We start from the raw sequence: 19,636 nt of genomic DNA, 5'->3' as shown, positions 1-19,636 counted from the left end.
TGGTGTTCTCAATGATCTTCTGGGCATTCCTTATGCACTTGTTGCTGTAAATATCCTCAATGGAGAGATTCACTGGGCCACCCACACCACTCTCTGCAGTCCCAGCGATCAAGGTTGGTGCAGTTCCCATACCAGGCAGTGATACAGCCAGTCAGGATGCTCTCAGTGGTGCTCCTGTAGAAGGTCTTGAGGATTTGGGGGCTCATGCCGAACTTCCTCAGTCGCTTGAGGTGGAAGAGACACAGCTGTGCCTTTTTTTGCCACACCGCCAGTATGTACAGTCCTGGTGAAATTTTGGTGATGTGTATACCAAGGAACTTCCAGAAGATATTCCAAAATATATTTCCAGTTAGGTGCCACATCTTAAGTCACTGCTTGTGACAACGGAGTTGAGGTGTGTGGTAATACAGTATATTAGGGCAGATGGAGAATAACTATCTAACAGACAAATAGTAAATTACTTTCAGACTAACTTATTGAGTGCCACAGGAATGTGTACTATTTACAATTATAATAAATGGATTAAGGCGCAAAGAGTATTGTGGTCAAGTTTCCTGGAGATAACAAAATAGCTGGGCTGGCAAGCTGGGAAGGTTGATTCATTGAGTGGGCAGGAAATTGCAGGTGAAGTGTTATGTGCAGAAACTGTGAGGAATTAAGAATGGAAGAAGTGGAGAACGGAAAGAGACTGTGTGATGGTTTTGGGTCTGCTGACCTCGAAGGTCTAAACTCAGATGAAAACCTTAAGCCCTATTGGGTATAAATAGCCACAAGTGCTTTCACTAAAGGGAGATTATACTGTAACTATCCAATCTTCAAATGCTAGTTCACTTTCCTGTTTACGGCAACTTTAGCTGCCAATTCAAGCAGTGAGTCCCCTCTCCCTACCAAGGAGAAGACACTGTACTTCCAGCTAACAAAGTAGTTTAAAACACGGTTCATTTATTTTCAGTGATATATGTTTAAATCCAAGCAACAGTCTTAAAATACATCTAATACTCAGAGCGGATTTCTATTTTAAACATTTCCTAACCATAAACCAATTCTAAAATTTTAAATATTTCCAAAACACAGGTACAATTTCTATAAACTAAAAAAAAACCAATGATGCAGACGAACAAGTCGTTCCTCACAGAAATCGAAGCCACAGGAATAGATTCTAATTCACCCTGTGTTTCTTCCATAGCTTCTTAATGTACCTTACCCCATTCCTAATAATCCTGAATCACTCTCTACATTTATATCCTTTTTCTTTCACTTGGGTGACTTCACAAGCATTAGATATTTCCTCAGATTCCATTTTTACAGAAAAGGTCTAAAAACTTTTTGGAGACCTAGATCTCAGCTCCACAATTAATGATTTAATGATGTAAAGCTAACTTCTCTGAATTCATAAAATTCCCAGCTATAAACACATCAGTAATCTAATATGTTAAATGGTTGTTTCCATCTGGTCTGCAAGTTTCCTTGAACTAAGTATCTCAGTCAGTGTGTCTGCTTTGAAACTCACCAAATTAAATAACCAATTGACATGTACTGCACTCTTGAGCATCAATAAGCCCGAGGCAGTAAGTTACATCTTACTTTCCATAGACCATGTCTGCTATATACAGTGCTTGTTTGCAAAGTTAGGTTTTTAAACTTCAAGCTGATTACCACTTTCTATTTACATCATAAGAACTGAACACTTGACTCCCACTTACGTCTAGAAACTAAGCAATGCAATTTTAGTTGGAAGCTTACCTACAGCTGTTGGATCATGCCAGTGACAGCTGTTATATTTAGACAGGAAATTTTGTAAAATGTGAGACCCCCTTAGTTGGGAAGTAAATATCCATCACACAACAAGTAATTAGGAAAGCTAACTGAATGTTGGATCTTTATTAAAAGTAGGGAAGTTTAGATGTAGATTCATGGGCTCTGCTAAAAGCAAACATAAAGTACTGCTTTCCTTTATTTGGTCTTCATATTCACTGAGGAGTTCACCAGCAGTAGTGGCATTGCAGAGTAGATTCTGTGGACTGAGCAAGTTGATGTTTAATGAAAAGTTGAGCAGGTTGATTCAATGTTTATTGCAATATAGGTGAATGAAAGGTGATCCAAGTGAACTACTTAGAGTTCTGAGGGGATTGACAGGCTGGGTGTTTCCCTTAGTGGGGTATCTAGACATAGCTTCAATACAAGAGCCATTTCAGATAATGATGCAGACATCTTTTTTGGAGTGTCATGAACCTTTCACATTTGCTTACTACAGAGAGTTAGCTGTAGTCTAAATACACACAAGTTAGGCAGTTGTAAATTGTCCTGTGATTTGGCCAGGGTTGAATCAGAGGTTTCTGGGCAGTGAGGCTGGAAGTGTCAGAAGGGCCTATTCCACACTGTGTCTCAAGAAATAAACAAATACGGAGACATGGAATATACTTGCAGCAAAGACTGACGGACATTTATATTGCAAGGGAGTAGAGGGTATGTGGGGAAAGTGGTGTTGAGGCTGAGATTGGATCAACTATGATCTGGTCTATCTGTGCTCTGGGGGGGGGGCTGCTCCCCCCTCCCACTTCTTGTGTGCAAAGAGGTACAGTTTGGTAGGTTAATTAGTCATTGTAAATTGTCCCATGATTCAGCAAGGATTAAATCAGGGGATTTCTGCGTAGCGTGGCTCGAAGGGCCAGAAGATCCTATTCCACACTGTATCTCAATAAATAAATAATTTTATTATCTAAGTATGCATACAATATACCGTTTGTAGAACCTTGAGATTCATCCTCTTGCAGGCAAAAACAAAGCAAAGAAACACCATAGTCCTGAAGATGGGTCTCGGCTCTGCACGTCAACTGTTTATTCATTTCCATAGAAGCCGCCTGACCTGTTGAGTTCCTCCAGCGTTTTATGTGGGTTGCTTTGGATTTCCAGCATCTGCGGACTTTCTTGTGTTTACCATTGAACCAGTTTAAAGGAAACCCCTACACGTCGGACAAACAGCAAAAAGCGAACAAATAATACACAAAAACATGGAGCTTGAAGAATGTCCAGGCTTCTGTCATTTTAAATTGTAATCATTCCTGGCACATGTGAGCCCTGTTTGGCAACACAAACATAGCTTGTTTCAGGTTTGTGAAGTGATTTCTCAAGTGATTATGACACACATCATTAATGATATATCCTCCTTGTGCAGTGCATGGATGTTGTTTAACATCTGTATCAGATTTGTATTCTATTTTCATGTGCCTGTGGGGTTTGACAAGTAGCTACTAGTTTTAGCAGCTGTACCGGGAGCTTTGATGAACCAGTTGCTTGGTTAAGTTGACTTTGTGTGTTCATATGTGCTTTTGTAAAAGATAATTACATTTGAAATAAGACCAGAATTTGCCTCACTATTTCATGGCGGCTGGTCCATTTTCCCACTTGGCCAATCTCCAGCCTTCTCCCCATATTCCTTCATGCCATGACTAATCAAGAATCTATCAATCTCTGCCTTAAATATACCAAGGCAGAGATTTGGGCCTCCCTAACCACCTGTGGCAAGGAATTTCCACAGATTCACCACTCTCTGGCTAAAGAAATTCCTTGTGATCTCTGTTCTAAGTGGATATCCCTCTATTCTGAGACTCCCCCACCATAGGAAGCATCCTCTCCACATCTGCTGACTTGAGGATTTTCAACTTTTGATGGGGTTCAATGAGGTCACTCTTCATTCTTCAGAATTTCATTGAGTATAGGAACTGTCAAATGCTCCTCATATGACAAGCCTTTCAATACTGGAACCATTTTCATGAATCTCCTTTGAAGCCTTTTCAATTGCGTTGATCCAAATGAACTTTAGTCTAAAATATTTGCTTGGTTACTACTAAATATTAAACTAGTTAACTATTCACAAGTACATGACGCTAACTATACCAGTGAATCATCCTTGATAGAAATCATGGAATAAAACTCAGATTTTTTAAAAGACAGGCTAGATAAAGGGAGGATATTTTAACTAGAATCAGGGGGCATAATGTCAAAATATGAGGTAGGCTATTTAGAACTGAGATGACGAAGTATTTCTTCATTCAGAGGCTGCTGATTCTTTTGCATGCTGTGGAGGCTGCATCATTCAGTTCATTAGAAACAGTGACTTTTGGATATTTTGGGAAGCAAGTGATACGGGGACAATGGCACTCAGGTAAGGAACAGAAAAGGGTGGTTCTTGTTTATACCCAAGGTGTTTTTGATACCATAGAGAGCATTGTAACTGACTGTAACTCCATTTGGTATTGGGGGTGGGAGGGGGGCACAGGATTGAAGTAAGCTGCAGGGAGTTGTAAAATTCATGAGCAGTAGCCTCTGTGGTATCCCAGACACATTCGAGGAGCGATGTCTCAAAAAGGCGGCGCCCATCATGAAGGACGCCTATTACCCAGGACATGCCCTCTTCTCATTGCTACCATCAGGGACTATACATATATACATGATAATACAAAAAAGCAAACTATGAATTACAGTAAGGGTGTGTCTGTGTATATATATATATATTTACACACTGTAATTCAGTTTTCCTTTTCTCTATTATTAAGTATTTTATTGTACTGCTGCTGCAACATTAACAAATTTCACTACATATGCTAATGATATTAAACCTGATTCTGTGAAAGTTAATCTTTTTCTTTCCGAGAGGAACCAGCAGTTCTTAGATTGTAGTGCAATGTACTCAAGAATCGTAATTCAGTTATTATATTTTCTTTGGAAGAGAGGTACTTAATAATTTTGATTTAAATTTACTTGATCAGGAATGATTGCATGAGCTGTGCAATGTTCCCACCTCAGAACATGTCGGAACTTGGAACAAAAGCTGGTGATCCACTTATTGCTCAATGTATGCAAGTCAATACAGCCCATTTTATATTCCTCAAAGTTCTATAAAATGAATGGTCATTGGTAATTTTAGTTTATGACAGAGTTTATTTAGTTTATTGTGTTATAAGGAAAGGGTCAATAGGTTAGAACTTTATATCCTGGAACGTAGAAGATTGGGGGGAGATTTGGTAGATGTTTACAAAATAATGAGGGGTATAGATGGGGTAAATGCAAGCAGGCTTTTTTCCCTCTGTTATTGATGAGACTTCGACTGAAGGTCATGGGTTAAGGGTGAAAGGTGAAACGTTTAAGGGGAACATGAAGGGAAACTTCTTCACTCATTGGGTCATGGGAGTGTGGAATGAGCTGCCGGCACAAGTGGTGAATGCGATTTCTATTTCAACGTTAAGAGAAGTTTGGATAGGTACGTTTATGGTAGGGGTGTGGAGGGCTGTGGTCCGGTGCAGGTCAATGGGAGTAGGCTGTTCAGGTGGTTTCGCAGTAGATGGGCTGAAGGGCCTGTTTCTGTGCAGAATGTTTTAGTGACTCTATGTCCTGTGTATATTGTTTTGCTGCATAAAGCACTCAGCAGCCTCTAACGCAAACGCGAGGAATTCTGCAGATGCTGGAAATTCAAGCAACACACATCAAAGTTGCTGGTAAACGCAGCAGGCCAGCTGTCTGGCCTGCTGAGTTCACCAGCAACTTTGATGTGCAGCAGCCTCTAACAGTGCTGAAGGCTCTTTTCTTTGCAGCCTCCATAATGCCAAGGGGAGAGTAGGTTCTGCGGAGCGAGCAGCCAGCAAAGCCTCCACACCCACTTCTTTCGGCTCAAATCATGCCCTCCAACCCTGCCTCTGGCACTGCACTACCATTTTAAATAATTCATCCAGGTTTTGTGGGAGTACCAATATTTCTGTGCATGGCTCTTGCTATTTTCTTTCTTTCTTTCTTTATCAATCTTTTTATCTTGCTATTTTCTCACAGGTGTCAGGAAGTTCAGGCTCTCTGTGTAAAATGGTGTAAATGTGAAACTTTGGAACTGGCTGGCTGTCATTTTCCAAACTACGCCCTTGACATTTGGCCATTCTCGCAGTCTACTGACAGGGGAGGGAGTTGCGGAAGAAACCCACGACTTTTACTGTAGAATCTATTTGAATAGATTTCCATAGGTGAGACCCGGCTTAGGGACAGTGTCTGCATTTATTTGATTGGACAGCAGTGGTTATGAGAAAAAATTTCGTGCTATTAAGCGATGCTAGTTGCATGGTACTGTTGCTTTCAGTACATTCTCAGTGAAAATGCCTTTAGCTTAGGGCATATCAAGTTTTTACCAGGTAAAAATTGTCATAAAACCATAAGATGTAGGAGCAGAATTAGGCCATTCAGCCCATCAAGTCTGCTTCACCATTCCATCATGGCTGATCCCGGCCCCCACTCAACCCCATATTCCTGCCTTCTCGCCATATTCTTTGATGCCCTGACAGATCAGGAAACTATCAACTTCCACCTTAAATATACGCACGGCCTTGGCCTTCCCCACAGTCTGTGACGGAGCATTCCACAGATTTACTACTCTGTGGCTAAAAAAAAATCTTCCTTACCTCTGTTCTAAAGGGTTGCCCCTCAATTTTGAGGCTATACCCTCTAGTTTTGGATACCCCCACCAGAGGAAACATTCTCTTCACATCCACCTTGTCTAGTCCTTTCAACATTTGGTAGGCTTCAATGAGACCTCCCCCTGCATTCTTCTAAATTCCAGTGAGTACAGGCCTAAAGCTGCCAAATGCTCCTCATATGTTACCCCCTTCATTGTAAATCCAACAAGGATGCTGCTCTCACATGAAGGCAATTGCACGTACTCTGGGATTGGTTTGATTAGGAAGCTGATCCCCCAAGCTTAGAAGAACATGCATAAATTGTGAGAAATTGAAGTACAAGGTGGCCATGTGTACATCGAGACTGTCCTCCCATTGATAAGATCGAGTCTTATCCTGTGCCCAGTGCAATCGAGAGAGAAGCAGAAAAGCATGTGGTTCCTTAATGCACAAAATACATCAAAGATCAAAAATGATCTACTCCCTTTTTTAATATTGCAGTACTGACTAATACAGTCATCTCTCATGGAGGTCAGATAATCCCAGGCCTGGGTGGGCGTGGGGAATGAAATTGTGGTTGTGCGAGTTGCTCGGGCCCCTTGAATGGCAGTTGCTTCGGGTAGAGGTGGAAGTCAGAGGGGAAAACCTCAAATTATGATTGCAGAAATCCAGGAAACGTCTGTTTCTTCGTTAGTACTGATTGTGAGTAATGTTCTATTCTTGCTACTTAGTTGAACTGGTGCCAAGACGGAGAGATTTGTTGGTAGGACAGATTTGGGAGTTGCATTGTTTGGGTATTTGGCATCCTCAATCAGGCTTTTGTTTTCTCCTTTTTCAGGGAAAGGGGTGTGGTGAGCAGTGTGCTATTGTATTTTCAAAAAACAATGAGCTAATAAATACTTGTGTATCCAGCAGGACAGGTATAAAGTGTACTTTCAGAAATGTTCAGACATGCAAATGCAAAATTTCTGTGTGACACCTAAGTTAATTCATCTGCTTAAATTCAATACACACAAAAATCTGTCTATAATGGGCTGAAGCAACTTTATAGCCAGACTTCAACAATTATTTAGTTGTTTGACAATTGAATTGACAGATATTAATCCGATATTTCAACATTATTATCACATTTTATTGGTCTGTCACTGGTTTTGAATATCTGAATTGTATAGGTCAGATTATATTGCATAAAAGATTCAAAGTGAAAAAAGCTGTTAATTATTTTCTAAACTCTATTGCCTTCTCAATAATATGTCTCAAGTTGTGCTCTATGTGGGGAGGGAGGGAGACAGACGAGCTTTGCTGGTGGTATACAAAATGTGTTAGCAGCAGCGCGTTGCAATACATGATAAATATAGAAAAAAATAAATGAATTACGGTAAGTATTATGTATATTAAATAGTTAAAAATAGTGCAAAAACAAAAATACAAAAAAAGTGTTTATGGGTTCAATGTCCATTTAGGAATCTGATGGCAGAGGGAAGAGTCTGCTCCCTAATCGCTGAGTGTGTGCCTTCAGCCTTCTGTATCTCCTACCTGTCGGTATCAATTGGAAGAGGGTATGTCCTGGGTGATGGGGTTCCTTAACAATGGAAACCACCTTTTTGAGGCAGCGCTCCTTGAAGGTGTCTTAGATACTATGGAGGCTAGTACCCAAGATGGAGCTGACTAATTTTATAACTTTCTGTAGCTTCTTTCAATCCTGTGCAGTAGCCACTATCCACCCCTCCCCCCCATACTAGACAGTGATGGAGCCTGTCAGAATGCTTTCCACGCTACGTCAATAGAAGTTTTCAACAAACTGAATCTCTTCAAACTCCTAATGAGGTATAGCTGTTGTTTCACTTTAATAGCTACATGTTGGGACTAGGTTAGAATCTCAGCAATACTGACACCCAGGAACTTGAAATTGCTCACTCTGTCCACTTCTGATCCCTCCATGAGGATTTCTTCGTGTTCCCTCACCTTACCCTTTCTGGTAGATAGGGTAAATTTGCCTATCGCACCAACAGGTCAATAGAGGACGCCATCTCCATGGCACTTCACTCTGCCCTGACCCACTTGGACAGCCCCAACTCTTACGTCAGAATGCTGTTCATTGACTTGAGTTCGGCATTCAGTACTGTGATTCCCTCCAACCTGATCGCCAAACTTTGCCAGCTTGGTATCAGCTCATCCCTCTGCAATTGGACCCTGGGCTTTTTGACTAACAGACCCCAATCAGTTAAGTTAGACAACCTCTCCTCCTCCACTCTCACCCTGAACACCGGTGTGCCTCAAGGCTGTGTGCTGAGCTCTCTACTGTACTGAGAGCAGTATGCGTAAAGGAGTTGGGTGCTTACTGTTCTGGTTAACAACGGATGGTGCAATCCAGGTCATATTACGATCGAGGAACGTGTTTGTAGACCGGATATTGCACTTTTTGCTGTTGGACTCCGGCCATATTCCACTGAGATACAACAGTGGGCGTCATGGGAGGTTGTGCCTGCCTGTGGCCATCGAACTTTGCAGCTCCTCCCCTGGAGAGTCAGACACCCTGAGCCAATAGGCTGATCCTGGACTTATTTCCATCTGGCATAGTTTGCATTTTGTTGTTTGATTGTTTGTGGTTTTTGTATTGCTATATTTATGCTCTATTCGTGGTTGGTGCGGCTGTAACGAAACCCAATTTCCCTCGGGATCAATAAAGTATATCTATCTATCTATCTACTCCCTTTTCACCTATGACTGCGTTCCTGTACATGGTTCTAACTCCATAATCAAGTTCACAGATGACACCAAGGTAGTTGGCCTGATCAGAGGGGATGACGAGACGGCCTACAGGGACGAGGTCCAGCACCTGGCCGCATGGTGTACTGACAACAACCTGGCCCTTAACACCCAGAAGACCAAGGAGATCATTGTGGACTTCATACATGCTAGGAGCCACACTCACATCTCCATCTATATCAACGGAGCTGTAGTGGAGCGTGTATCAAGCTTCAAATTCCTTGGTGTCCACATTTCCGAGGATCTCACCTGGTCTCTGAACTCCTCCATCCTGATCAGAAAGGAGCAACAATGCCTTTATTTCCTGCGGAGCATCAAGAAAGCTCACCTCTGTCCCAGGATACTGACAGACTTCTACCGCTGTATCATTGAGAGCATACTCACCAACTGCATCTCAGTGTGGTATGGCAATTGTCCCATATCGGACCGCAAAGCACTCCAGTAGGTGGTGAAAACTGCCCAGCGGATTATCAGCACCCAATTGCCCACCAGTGAGAACATCTACCATAAACGCTGCCTGGGCAGGGCGAAAAGCATTATCAAGGATGCATCTCACCCTAACCTCTCCTCCCATCCGGTAGGCGCTACAGGAGCCTCCGCTCCTGCACCAGCAGGCACAGGAAGAGCTTCTTCCCTGAGGCTGTGACCCTGCTGAACCTCACATTACAGCGCTAAGCAGTATTGCACCCGTATTGTACTGTCTCAGTACTTTTATATTTGTGTGCTGTAGTACTTACTTTTTATTCACAGTTATTTTGTAAGTAACACTATTCTTTGCATTTCTGGTCAGATGCTAACTGCATTTCATTGGCTTTGTATCAGTACTCGGCACAATGACAATAAAGTTGAATCTAATCTAATCTAAAAGCAAGAAGACTTGAGGACCTGAGTTATAGGGAAAAGTTGAATAGGTTAGGACTATGAGAGAATGAGGGGAGATTTGATAGAGGTATACAAAATGATAGGGTAAATGCAATTAGGTTTCATTCACTAAGGTTGGGTGAGACTACAACTGGATGTCATGGGTTAAGGGTGAAAGGTGAAATGTTTTAAAGGAACTTCACCGAGTGTGGAACAAACTGCCAGTGGAAGTAGTGAATGTGGGTTTGGTTTCAACATTTGAGGTCTGGATAGATACATGGTGGGAGGAGTATTGAGGGCTGTGGTCCAGGTGCAGATCGATGGGACTAGGCTGAAAAATAGTTCAGCTTAGACTTAAGTGAACCGAAGGACCTATTTCTGGGCTGCAGCACTCTGATTATGACGCAACATTTATTTTCTTAAAATAATAAGGATGGAATATAAATCTGGGATAAAGCTCTCCAGTAAACATAATATCAGCTGTGTGACCTCCTTACATCAGTATATGAAATATAATTTTTACTACAGTAAAGCTCTTTACAAATATATTTATCTTACTGGTGAAGCATAGATGGGACCATGAGAATATTGTAATATTACTAAAAATAACAGATATCCCCAGTGGTAAAGTCAGTAAATTTAGAAAAAGTATGTTGGAAATTCCTCCTTTAAAATTTTTGAGTGCAACTTTAATAATCTGAATCAAATGTGAACTTGTCACCTTCACAACATTAAATATTAGCTGTTCTTATTCTCCGTTGAATTATTGTGTCATTGCATGTATCCATATGCATTCAGGGAATTTTAAACAATGCCCGTTTAAAAAGGAGCAATCCAATGTCGTGTTTAGGTCACTTACACGTGCTGCTTAGTGTAACTCACAGTATTCATAGCAGTTTCAATGCCCAGTATGTATAGGAATACATAAAGCTGCCTTTGTATTAACATGCATATAATAGTGTTCAGTTATGGTTATGTTTATGAATAATAATACTGTCCTTATGCCTACATTGCAAATGCCACATGCTGGAGAATCATTGAAGTCACAGGCCCAACACGCAGAAGTGTATATATATTTTTTTTCAGAAAGTCACAAAATAATCGTTACTTGAATACAAAAGGCAGACTAGAAATTCTGTTGCACAATACGGCCCCTCCCTCCCAAGAGTGTACATTTGAAAATCAGATTGTATTAGCCAATGCAAACTAGAGTGCACGGTGGTTAGCACAATGCTTTACAGCACAGGCAACTGGGGTTCAATTCCCACCACTGCCTGTAAGGAGCTTATTCATTCTTCCCAGAGTCCAAAGGCATACCGGTTGGAGGGTTAATTGGTCATTGCAAATTGTGCCGTGATTAGGCTAGGGTTAAATCGGGATTGCTGGGCAGTGTGACTCGAAGGGCCGAAAAGTCTGATTCTGCACTGTATCTCAATCAATATATTCCGTCTGGGTAGCCTCCAACCTGATGGCATGAACATCGACTTCTCTAACTTCCGCTAATGCCCCACCTCCCCCTCGTACCCCATCTGTTACTTATTTTTATACACACATTCATTCTCTCACTCTCCTTTTTCTCCCTCTGTCCCTCTGAATATACCTCTTGCCCATCCTCTGGGTCCGCCCCCCCCCATTGTCTTTCTTCCTGGACCTCCTGTCCCATAATCCTCTCGTATCCCTTTTGCCTATCACCTGTCCAGCTCTTGGCTCCATCCCTCCCCCTCCTGTCTTCTCCCATCATTTTGGATCTCCCCCTCCCCCTCCAACTTTCAAATCCCTTACTCACTCTTCCTTCAGTTAGTCCTGACGAAGGGTCTCGGCCTGAAACGTCGACTGCACCTCTTCCTAGAGATGCTGCCTGGCCTGCTGCGTTCACCAGCAATTTTTATGTGTGTTGGTTGAATAAATACACTCGTCAGGAGCAATGTCTATTTTCCCTCGACTATACTTGTGAAAATTTTGTGCATATTGGTGCTAATTTTTGAGTGTTTTTTAAGGTGTTAAATGAAATAAATGATCTAAGAACAATATTTTTTCATCTTAGTTATGGTTTTGAATGTTACTGATTGTTGGCTTATCATATACAGTACTGTGCAAAAGTCTTAGTGTTTGTGTGTGTGTGTGTGTGTGTGTGTGTGTGTATGTATACATGTATATATATAATATGTGTTTCTCTATTGTGGACTGGAAGTGGGGAGGAGGCAGGAGAGGGGAATCATGGTTGGGAGAGGAGAGGGAGCGGGAAGTACCAGACAGATATTATATAATGATGAATAAACCAATTGGAATCAAGTGACCTTGCTTGGTGTCTCAGGACTGGATATGTCTGCATCTGTGTCAGCACCCCCCTGCCCACCCGGCACTCCTCTGCCACCTGTCCCATACCCCTCCCACAGCACTCCACCCTCGCCATTCCCAACATCCTTTACTGCTGCCAGATTTACACTCACCTGTCTGCTCCATGTTGACCAATAGAATACTGTGCCAGATTCTCAGATATATATGTGCCTATGACCTTCGCACAGTTCTGTACTTATAGCCCTCATATATGAAACTTATTTTAAGTGTGTTTTAAACAAAATGCTATTGACAATACTTTTATATCTGTATGTATATCCCTTAGCAATGTGGAGACATCTGCTGTCAAATTGCACCTGTCATTGCATCTTCTGTTTTCAACATGTGAAATTGATGTTATTAATTTTTTTGTGGGTCCTACAGATGTTTTATGGCTTTTAAATAACACTTGAGAGATCTCATTTCTGTGGAGTATTTGGCCAATGTACATATTGAGCTGATGTTACTACATGTGGAGTAACCCCCTCCCCCCCCCCCATCAAAGGCATGCATGTCTCTGGATAACGCACATTTGTACCAATTCTTCCACTTGAAGTATTCCAGCCAGCTCTTCCTGGGTTGAAAGTTGCATGCGATGACAAGACGGGTACCACCTGCAAATGCTAATCATCTACTTGAAGAGCAACACACATAAAATACTGGAGGGACACAGCAGGTCAGGCAGCATCTATGGAAGTCAACGTTTCGGGCCAAGACCCTTCATCAGAACTCAAGCCAGGTCTCTTCCAGCATTTTGTGTGTGTTGCTTTGGATTTCCAGCATTTGTAGACTTTCTTGTGTTAATGATCTACTTGAATACGTTAGGTTCTGGTGATTACAATTTTTTAAAAAGAAATTGCTATGATTCTACATTTTCACATTGCAGAATTCTGTAAAGTGTGGCATACGTTAAAGAGCTTCAAGGCTTCTGCAGGAATGGGGTGCATCCGCAAGCATTGTTTGTCAAATACAGCCTGACTTGGGGAGGCCTAGGCATAGACATACGCAGTTCCCTGAAAGCGGCAACGCTGTTAGACTGGGTGGAGAAGAGGGTATTAGCCACACTTGCCTTTATCAGTGAACCCCTGAATGCAGGAATTGAGATGTCCTGTTGTATCTCCACTGGACCTTGGTAAGATCACACCTGGAGTATTGTATACCGTTCCAGTTGTCTATTTACGGTCTAGAAAAATGTGATTAAACTGGAAAGGATGCAGGAAAGATTCACAAGGATGTTACCAGGACTAGAGGGCTGAGTTCCAAGGAGAGAATAGAATAGAATAGAATATCTTTATTGTCATTGTTGTGGAGCAATGAAACACAGTTCAGCAGCTCAATGTTTTGCAGCATGACAAAGAATATATACATAAAATAAACTCTAAAACCTTAGGAGTGCTGTCCAAAATTAATAATATATGGATGGGGGGGTGGGACAATTGTACACCTGCCAGTCCTGGAAGTGTGATGCATTTAGCTGCCGCCATCTTAGGAGGGGGGCAGGAGAGGGGAAGGGGGTGTTATACATTTCACTGCTTGTGGGTAGAAGTCTCTTTGTTTTCGTCCTTAATGCTCTGTATCTCTTCCCAGAAGGTAGAGGGGAAAACAAGTGATGTCCAGGATGAGTGGGATCCTTTGAAATACAAGTAGCCTTCTTTTGAAGTCTGCCAGTATAAATGTCTCTGAGGGAGGGTAATGTTGTGCCAATAACCCGCTCTGCTACCCTCACCACCCGCTGCAAGTCCTTCCTGTTCTGATCTGTGCAGCTGGCAAACCACACTGCACAGCAATATGTCAGGAGGCTCTCTGTAGTTGTCCGATAGAAGTTGATCAGCAGGTGATGAGGGAGGAGAGCGTGCTTTAGCTTCCTTAGGAAGTAGAGCCTCTGTTGGGCCTTCCCCACCTGATAAGAGATATGGGCAGTCCAGGTAAGGTCAGCTGAGAGAATGGAGAAGCTGAGTTTACTTTCCCTTGTGACTGGAGGTGACTTTACATAGAATGTAAAGTAGTGTATAATTCAATATTTATATAGCATGTTGATCCATGACTTCCTCTTGAGCTATGAATGGGCCACCTTCCAGGTGGAGGAACAACACCTTATAATTCTATCTGGGTAGTCTCCAAGCCGATGGCATGAATATCAATTTATCCTTCTGGTTTAAAAAAAAAGTTTTCCCTCATCATCTATTCCCCACTCCGACCTCTAACGTCTTCTTACCTGCCTATCTCACCTCCCCCTGGGTTCCCTTTCTCCTGTGGTCTACTCTCCTCTCCTATCAGATTCCTTCCTCTCCAGCCCTTTACCTTTCCTACCCACTTGGCCTCACCGATCACCTTCTAGCTGTCCTCCTTCCCCACCTTTTTATTCTAGCATCTTCCTAGTCTTGAGGAAGGGCCTCGGCCCTAAATGTCGACTGCTTGTTCATTTCCATAGATACTGCCTGGCCAGCTGAGTTCCTCCAGCACTTTGTGTGTGTGTGTGTGTGTGTGTGTGTTGCTTTGGATTTCCAGCATCTGTTGAACCTTCCGTGTTTATCAATTGAAATAATCACCTTTCTTGCCACACTCTTTCCAAAAACGTAGAAGTGCTATACTTGCATTTGGACATTCTCCAGCCTTATCCTTTTCTTACTGACCTAGGAGCACTGCTTAATAAACTAAAGCACAAAATTAAAGCATTGAAAATAAGCTGTCAAATTATGACATTTGATATTTATTGTAGGAAATGGTCAAACTAATTTCCCTTGTGCTGCTCCTTCTGGACATTTATCTGACCTTAGTCTGTCATATTTATTTATTTATCTGACCTTAGTCCTCCTAATGCATTGCTGTCATATTCATTTATTTATCTGACCTTAGTCCTCCTGATGCATTGCTGTCATATTTAGTTATCTGACCTTAGTCCTCCTGATGCATTGCTGTCCTATTTATGTATTTAGCGATACAGCGCAGAGTAGGCTCTTTGAGCCATGCTGCTCCAGCGGCCTCACAATTCCGATTAACCCTAACCTAATCATGTGACATTTATAATGACTAGTGAACCTACCCGGTACGTCTTTCGACTGTGAGAGGAAACCAGGGCACCCAGAGAAAACGCACGCGTTCCACAGGGACTCCTTACAGAGTGGCACAAGAAATGAACTCTGAACTCCAGTACGCCACGAACTGTAATAGCATCACACGAACCGTTGCGCTACCGTGACGCCCATTTATTTATCACGGCATGGCTAATGGATGGTTGTTAGACTTCAGTGGAGAAGATTGCAGATGGCCTTGGAGGCTGTCCTCGAGTAGCTCAGCTCTGGACTCTGCATTTCAGTGTGGAGGCACCAGTCTGACTGGACTCACTGCAGGAAACAGCAAGAGTGCCAGGGATGGGAGATTATTGAGAGGAATAATATATCAGCCATGATGGAATGGCAGAGCAGACTTGATGGGCCGAGTGTCCTAATTTTGCTCCTATGTCTTAATGCTGCCCTGGAAAAGGTGGCTCCATTGGGACGATGTTGCTCCTCTGCTAGGCTGCCATCTTAGCAGTCCTGTGGTTAGTTGCTAAGCAGATGACTGGTCTGCAGTGATACCCTGCAAACATCTTCACCTTCTGGAGTCCATAACCATGATGAACCAATCAAAGCTTTTGCTCTACCGTTAGGAACTGTAACAATTTTTAGCCGCTGTCTACTGTATCCTCTTCCACATTGGTGAGACCCAACGTAAACTGGAGAACCGCGTTGTTGAGCACCTCCGCTCCATCCACCTTTCCTCTTCTTCTGTTCTCCATTCTGGCCTCTTACTCTTCTCCTCTCCTACCTATCACCTCCCCCTGGTGTCCCCCCTCCTCCTCTCTCTCCTATGGTCCACACTCCTCTCCTATCAGATTCTTTCTTAGCCAGCCCTATGCCTTTTCCACCCTCACCTCCCAGCTTCTTAATTCATCCTCCCCTCTCCTTCCACCTGGATTTACCTATAGCCTTCCCCTCCCCACCACCCTGTTATTCTGGCTTCCCCCCCCCTCCCCCACCTTCCTTTCCAGTCCTAATGATGAGTCTTGGCCTGAAACACAACTTTTGATTCATTTCTATAGATGCTGCCTGACATGCTGAGTTCCTCCAGCATTTTGTGTGTGTTGCACTTGAACAAGAAGCCGCTAACCAGTGGAAGTTGTATTGGATGATAAAAATGTGTGAAAGAATTTAACTGCCACCTTGTGGTTAGTTGGAATCGACTCCAAACTTTGTGTTCTATTTACTCTAATCCCTGTGTCAGGTTGGATGGGAATTCATACTAATGATGAATGCAGGCGATATAGCTGGACTCCAATAAAACAAGTTCTTTGTCTTGCACACCAATTTGCATTCTTTCAAGTAGAATTTACATGTGACTTTGATGTCTATTGTGTTATTAACAGTATTACCCCTTCTCTGTGCCCAGCTGGAAATATTGGCGGCTGAAGTGACACCACCTGCACTTCTCTCCTAATTGTGCACTGCCAGAACTTTGACTAGGAATGTGAAATTGAATACTTGGGCTTGTTCGTCATCCCCTCCCTTCTTGACCGTAAGACATTGGAGTAGAATTAGGCCATTCGGACTCCGTCTTTTCATCATGGCCGGTCCATTTCCCTCTCAACCCCATTCTCCTGCCTTCTCCCCATAACCTTTCAAGCCCTGACTAACCAAGAACCTATCAACCACTGCCCTAAGTGACCTGGCCTCCACAGCTGACTTTGGCAGCGAATTCCACAGATTCTCCACTCTTTGGCTAAAGAAATTCCTCTCAAATTCCCATCTCCGTTCTAAATGGACATCTGTCTATTTTGAGGTTGTGCCCTCTGGTCCTAGACTCCCCACTGAAGGAAACATCCTCTTCACATCCACTGTATCTGTGCCTTTCAACATTCGATAGATCCCCCCAACTTATTCTTTTAAGCTCCAGTAAATACAGGCCCAGAGCCTTCAATCGCGCTTGATATGATAACCATTTCATACCTGGAATCCTGTCCATATCCCGACTTACTAAGGTGGAGTGAGAGCATGGACTCCTCTCATCACTCCTGTGCTTTACGAAAAATCCCAGCCAATGAGCATCTGCAGTGAATGGGCCCATAAGTGAGAGCTACTCAGTTCTCTTTTTGAAGACCAGGTTCCTGGTGAGTGTCTGTCCACTGGCCTGATTAAGTCATGTCTGCCTGTCTCTCACTTCTTATTTTACAACCTCTCATAAAGTCTACTTTAATAATCAGCTCCAATCTCTGTTTGGGTTACTAAACAAGGTTGGTAAGCTGTAAAAAAAACAGCACCTGGGGATAAGATGTTGTGTTGCAAACAGATACATTGCTCATAGAAGGGTAAGATTTGACACTGAAAATTCTAAAATGGAACCCCTCAGTAAAGGCAGAGAGTTAAAGGAAACTGAAAACACAGATCAATTCAAAAGATACTTCTACTACTACTACGTCGACTCAGGCCTAGCGGGCCGGTGTCGGGCATGATGACAGACTCTCCACTTCTCCCTCTCCCTCATCAGTGTGTTCAGTTCATCTACATTAGCTGCGCCGCTGTCTTCTAGGAGCGTGTTGACCATAGTCTTGGGAGGCGCCCAGGGTTCATCCTCCCGTGCTTGGGCTCCCATATGATGACTAGGCTGGCAGGTAGCTCGGGGTGGCATAGACAGTGCCCCGCTAGTTGTAGTTCTCTCGCCTCGATTTTAGTGGTGAGCGTCGGTAAGTTGTTATAGAGCTCAACGTTCGTCAATGTGCTGCTTCCAACTCATGTCAAAAGGTACACAGTACATTTATTATCAAAGTATTTATGCAGTATACAACCCTGAGATTTGTCTTCTGCCCAGACAGGCAGGAAACAAACACCATGGAACCTGTTCACAGAAGAACACCCAACCCGCAAAAAAAAAAGAACTAACAGCCTAAATGGCAAAAAATGAGCAAATGACACACAGAATATTAGCCATCAAACTGCAGAGTCCTTGAAACAGTCTCGGAATGTTCAACAGTGCTGTGTCCTTCGTTGACTGCAGGCCACAGCCAGTCTGCCCTGGTCAAAATCGTAGGTTAGTTGGCTATTGTAATTTATCCCTTGTATCAGGGGTGGGAGGAGAGTCAGGGTGGAGCTGATACACACATGTGAAACAATAGTTGCAGGGAAGTATTTGGAGGAATAGTCTTCGATCACATCTGCAAAAATCTGCAGAGGCTGGAGATAAGCAACACACAGAAAATGCTGGAAATCCAAGCAACACACACAAAATGCTGGAGTAAGTCAGCAGCCAGGTAGCATCTTTGGAAAAGAGGACAGTCAACATTTTGGGCTGAAAAGTCAACTGTACTCTTCCTCAAAGATGCTGCCTGGCCCGGTGAGCTCCCCCAGCATTTTGTGTGTGTTGGAGGAATAGACTTCATGGATTTGCTCGTAGACCCAGCTTAGACTCCGTGGGTTGAATGAACTCCTGAGCTGTAAGAGAATATGAAAGTGATACACTGACACCATGCGGTTTGACTGCAGTCTATCTGAGGAGGAATGAAATATGGGCTGACAAAAAGAGGGAGACACAAGTGACTGCAGATGCTGGAAATCTTCAGTAACACACAGAATCCCTGGCGGAACTCAGCAGGACAGGATGCACCAATGGAGGGAAGTAAACAGCTGATGTTTTGCACCAAGTCATGATGAAAGGTCTCGGCCTGAAACAGCGACGGTTTATTCCCCTCCATTGATGCTGCTTGACTTTCTGAGCATTTTGTGTATTGACTGAAAGAGATGAACAGTTAAATTCTGGAACATCCTGAGTGGTGGAAAGGCAGGTGGCTTGGGTGAATCTCACAAGCATTTCATACTCATGAAAACCAAGGAAATTCATGTGGCTCAAAGCTTTTGGCTGTGACAAAGCAGGGTGGTGGAGAACAGCAATGTGACTTTGCAATGGGAGATCATAAGACATAGGAGCAGAATTAGGCCATTTGGCTCATCGAGTCTGCACTGCCATTTTATCATGGCTGATCGATTTCCCTCTCAAACAAATCTCCTGTCTTTTCCCCATATCCCTTCGTGCTCTGACCAATAAAGAACCTATCAACCTGTTTCAAATACACCCAATGACCTGGCCTCCACATTCACCTGTGGCAATGAATTCCACAGATTCACCACTCTCTGGTTAAAGAAATTCCTCCTGATCTCCATTCAAAATGGACATCCCTCTATTCTGAAGCTGTTCTCTCTGGTTCT

The 19,636-nt window shown here is 43.0% G+C and overlaps 1 protein-coding gene across 6 annotated transcripts in view; it reads left to right on the top strand.

The window, feature by feature from the left end:
• The window catches only part of cobll1b (cordon-bleu WH2 repeat protein-like 1b), a 197,316-nt gene that overhangs the window by 107,170 nt on the left and 70,510 nt on the right, over positions 1 to 19,636 (top strand). Inside the window, exon 1 of one of the 6 annotated variants that reach the window (XM_063052343.1) lies at positions 3,927 to 4,165. The exons of the other annotated variants lie outside the window; for them this stretch is intronic. Coding sequence (XP_062908413.1) covers positions 4,155 to 4,165 — 11 coding nt within the window. The 5' untranslated portion in view covers positions 3,927 to 4,154. Of the gene's footprint in view, positions 1 to 3,926; positions 4,166 to 19,636 lie in introns of those variants that run through there. 6 annotated transcript variants of the gene reach the window in all.

Source organism: Mobula hypostoma, chromosome 6, assembly GCF_963921235.1.
Source record: "Mobula hypostoma chromosome 6, sMobHyp1.1, whole genome shotgun sequence".
Lineage (NCBI taxonomy): Eukaryota > Metazoa > Chordata > Chondrichthyes > Myliobatiformes > Myliobatidae > Mobula > Mobula hypostoma.
Note: the sequence above shows the minus strand (reverse complement) of the source record. Positions and strands in the feature narration are given on the sequence as shown.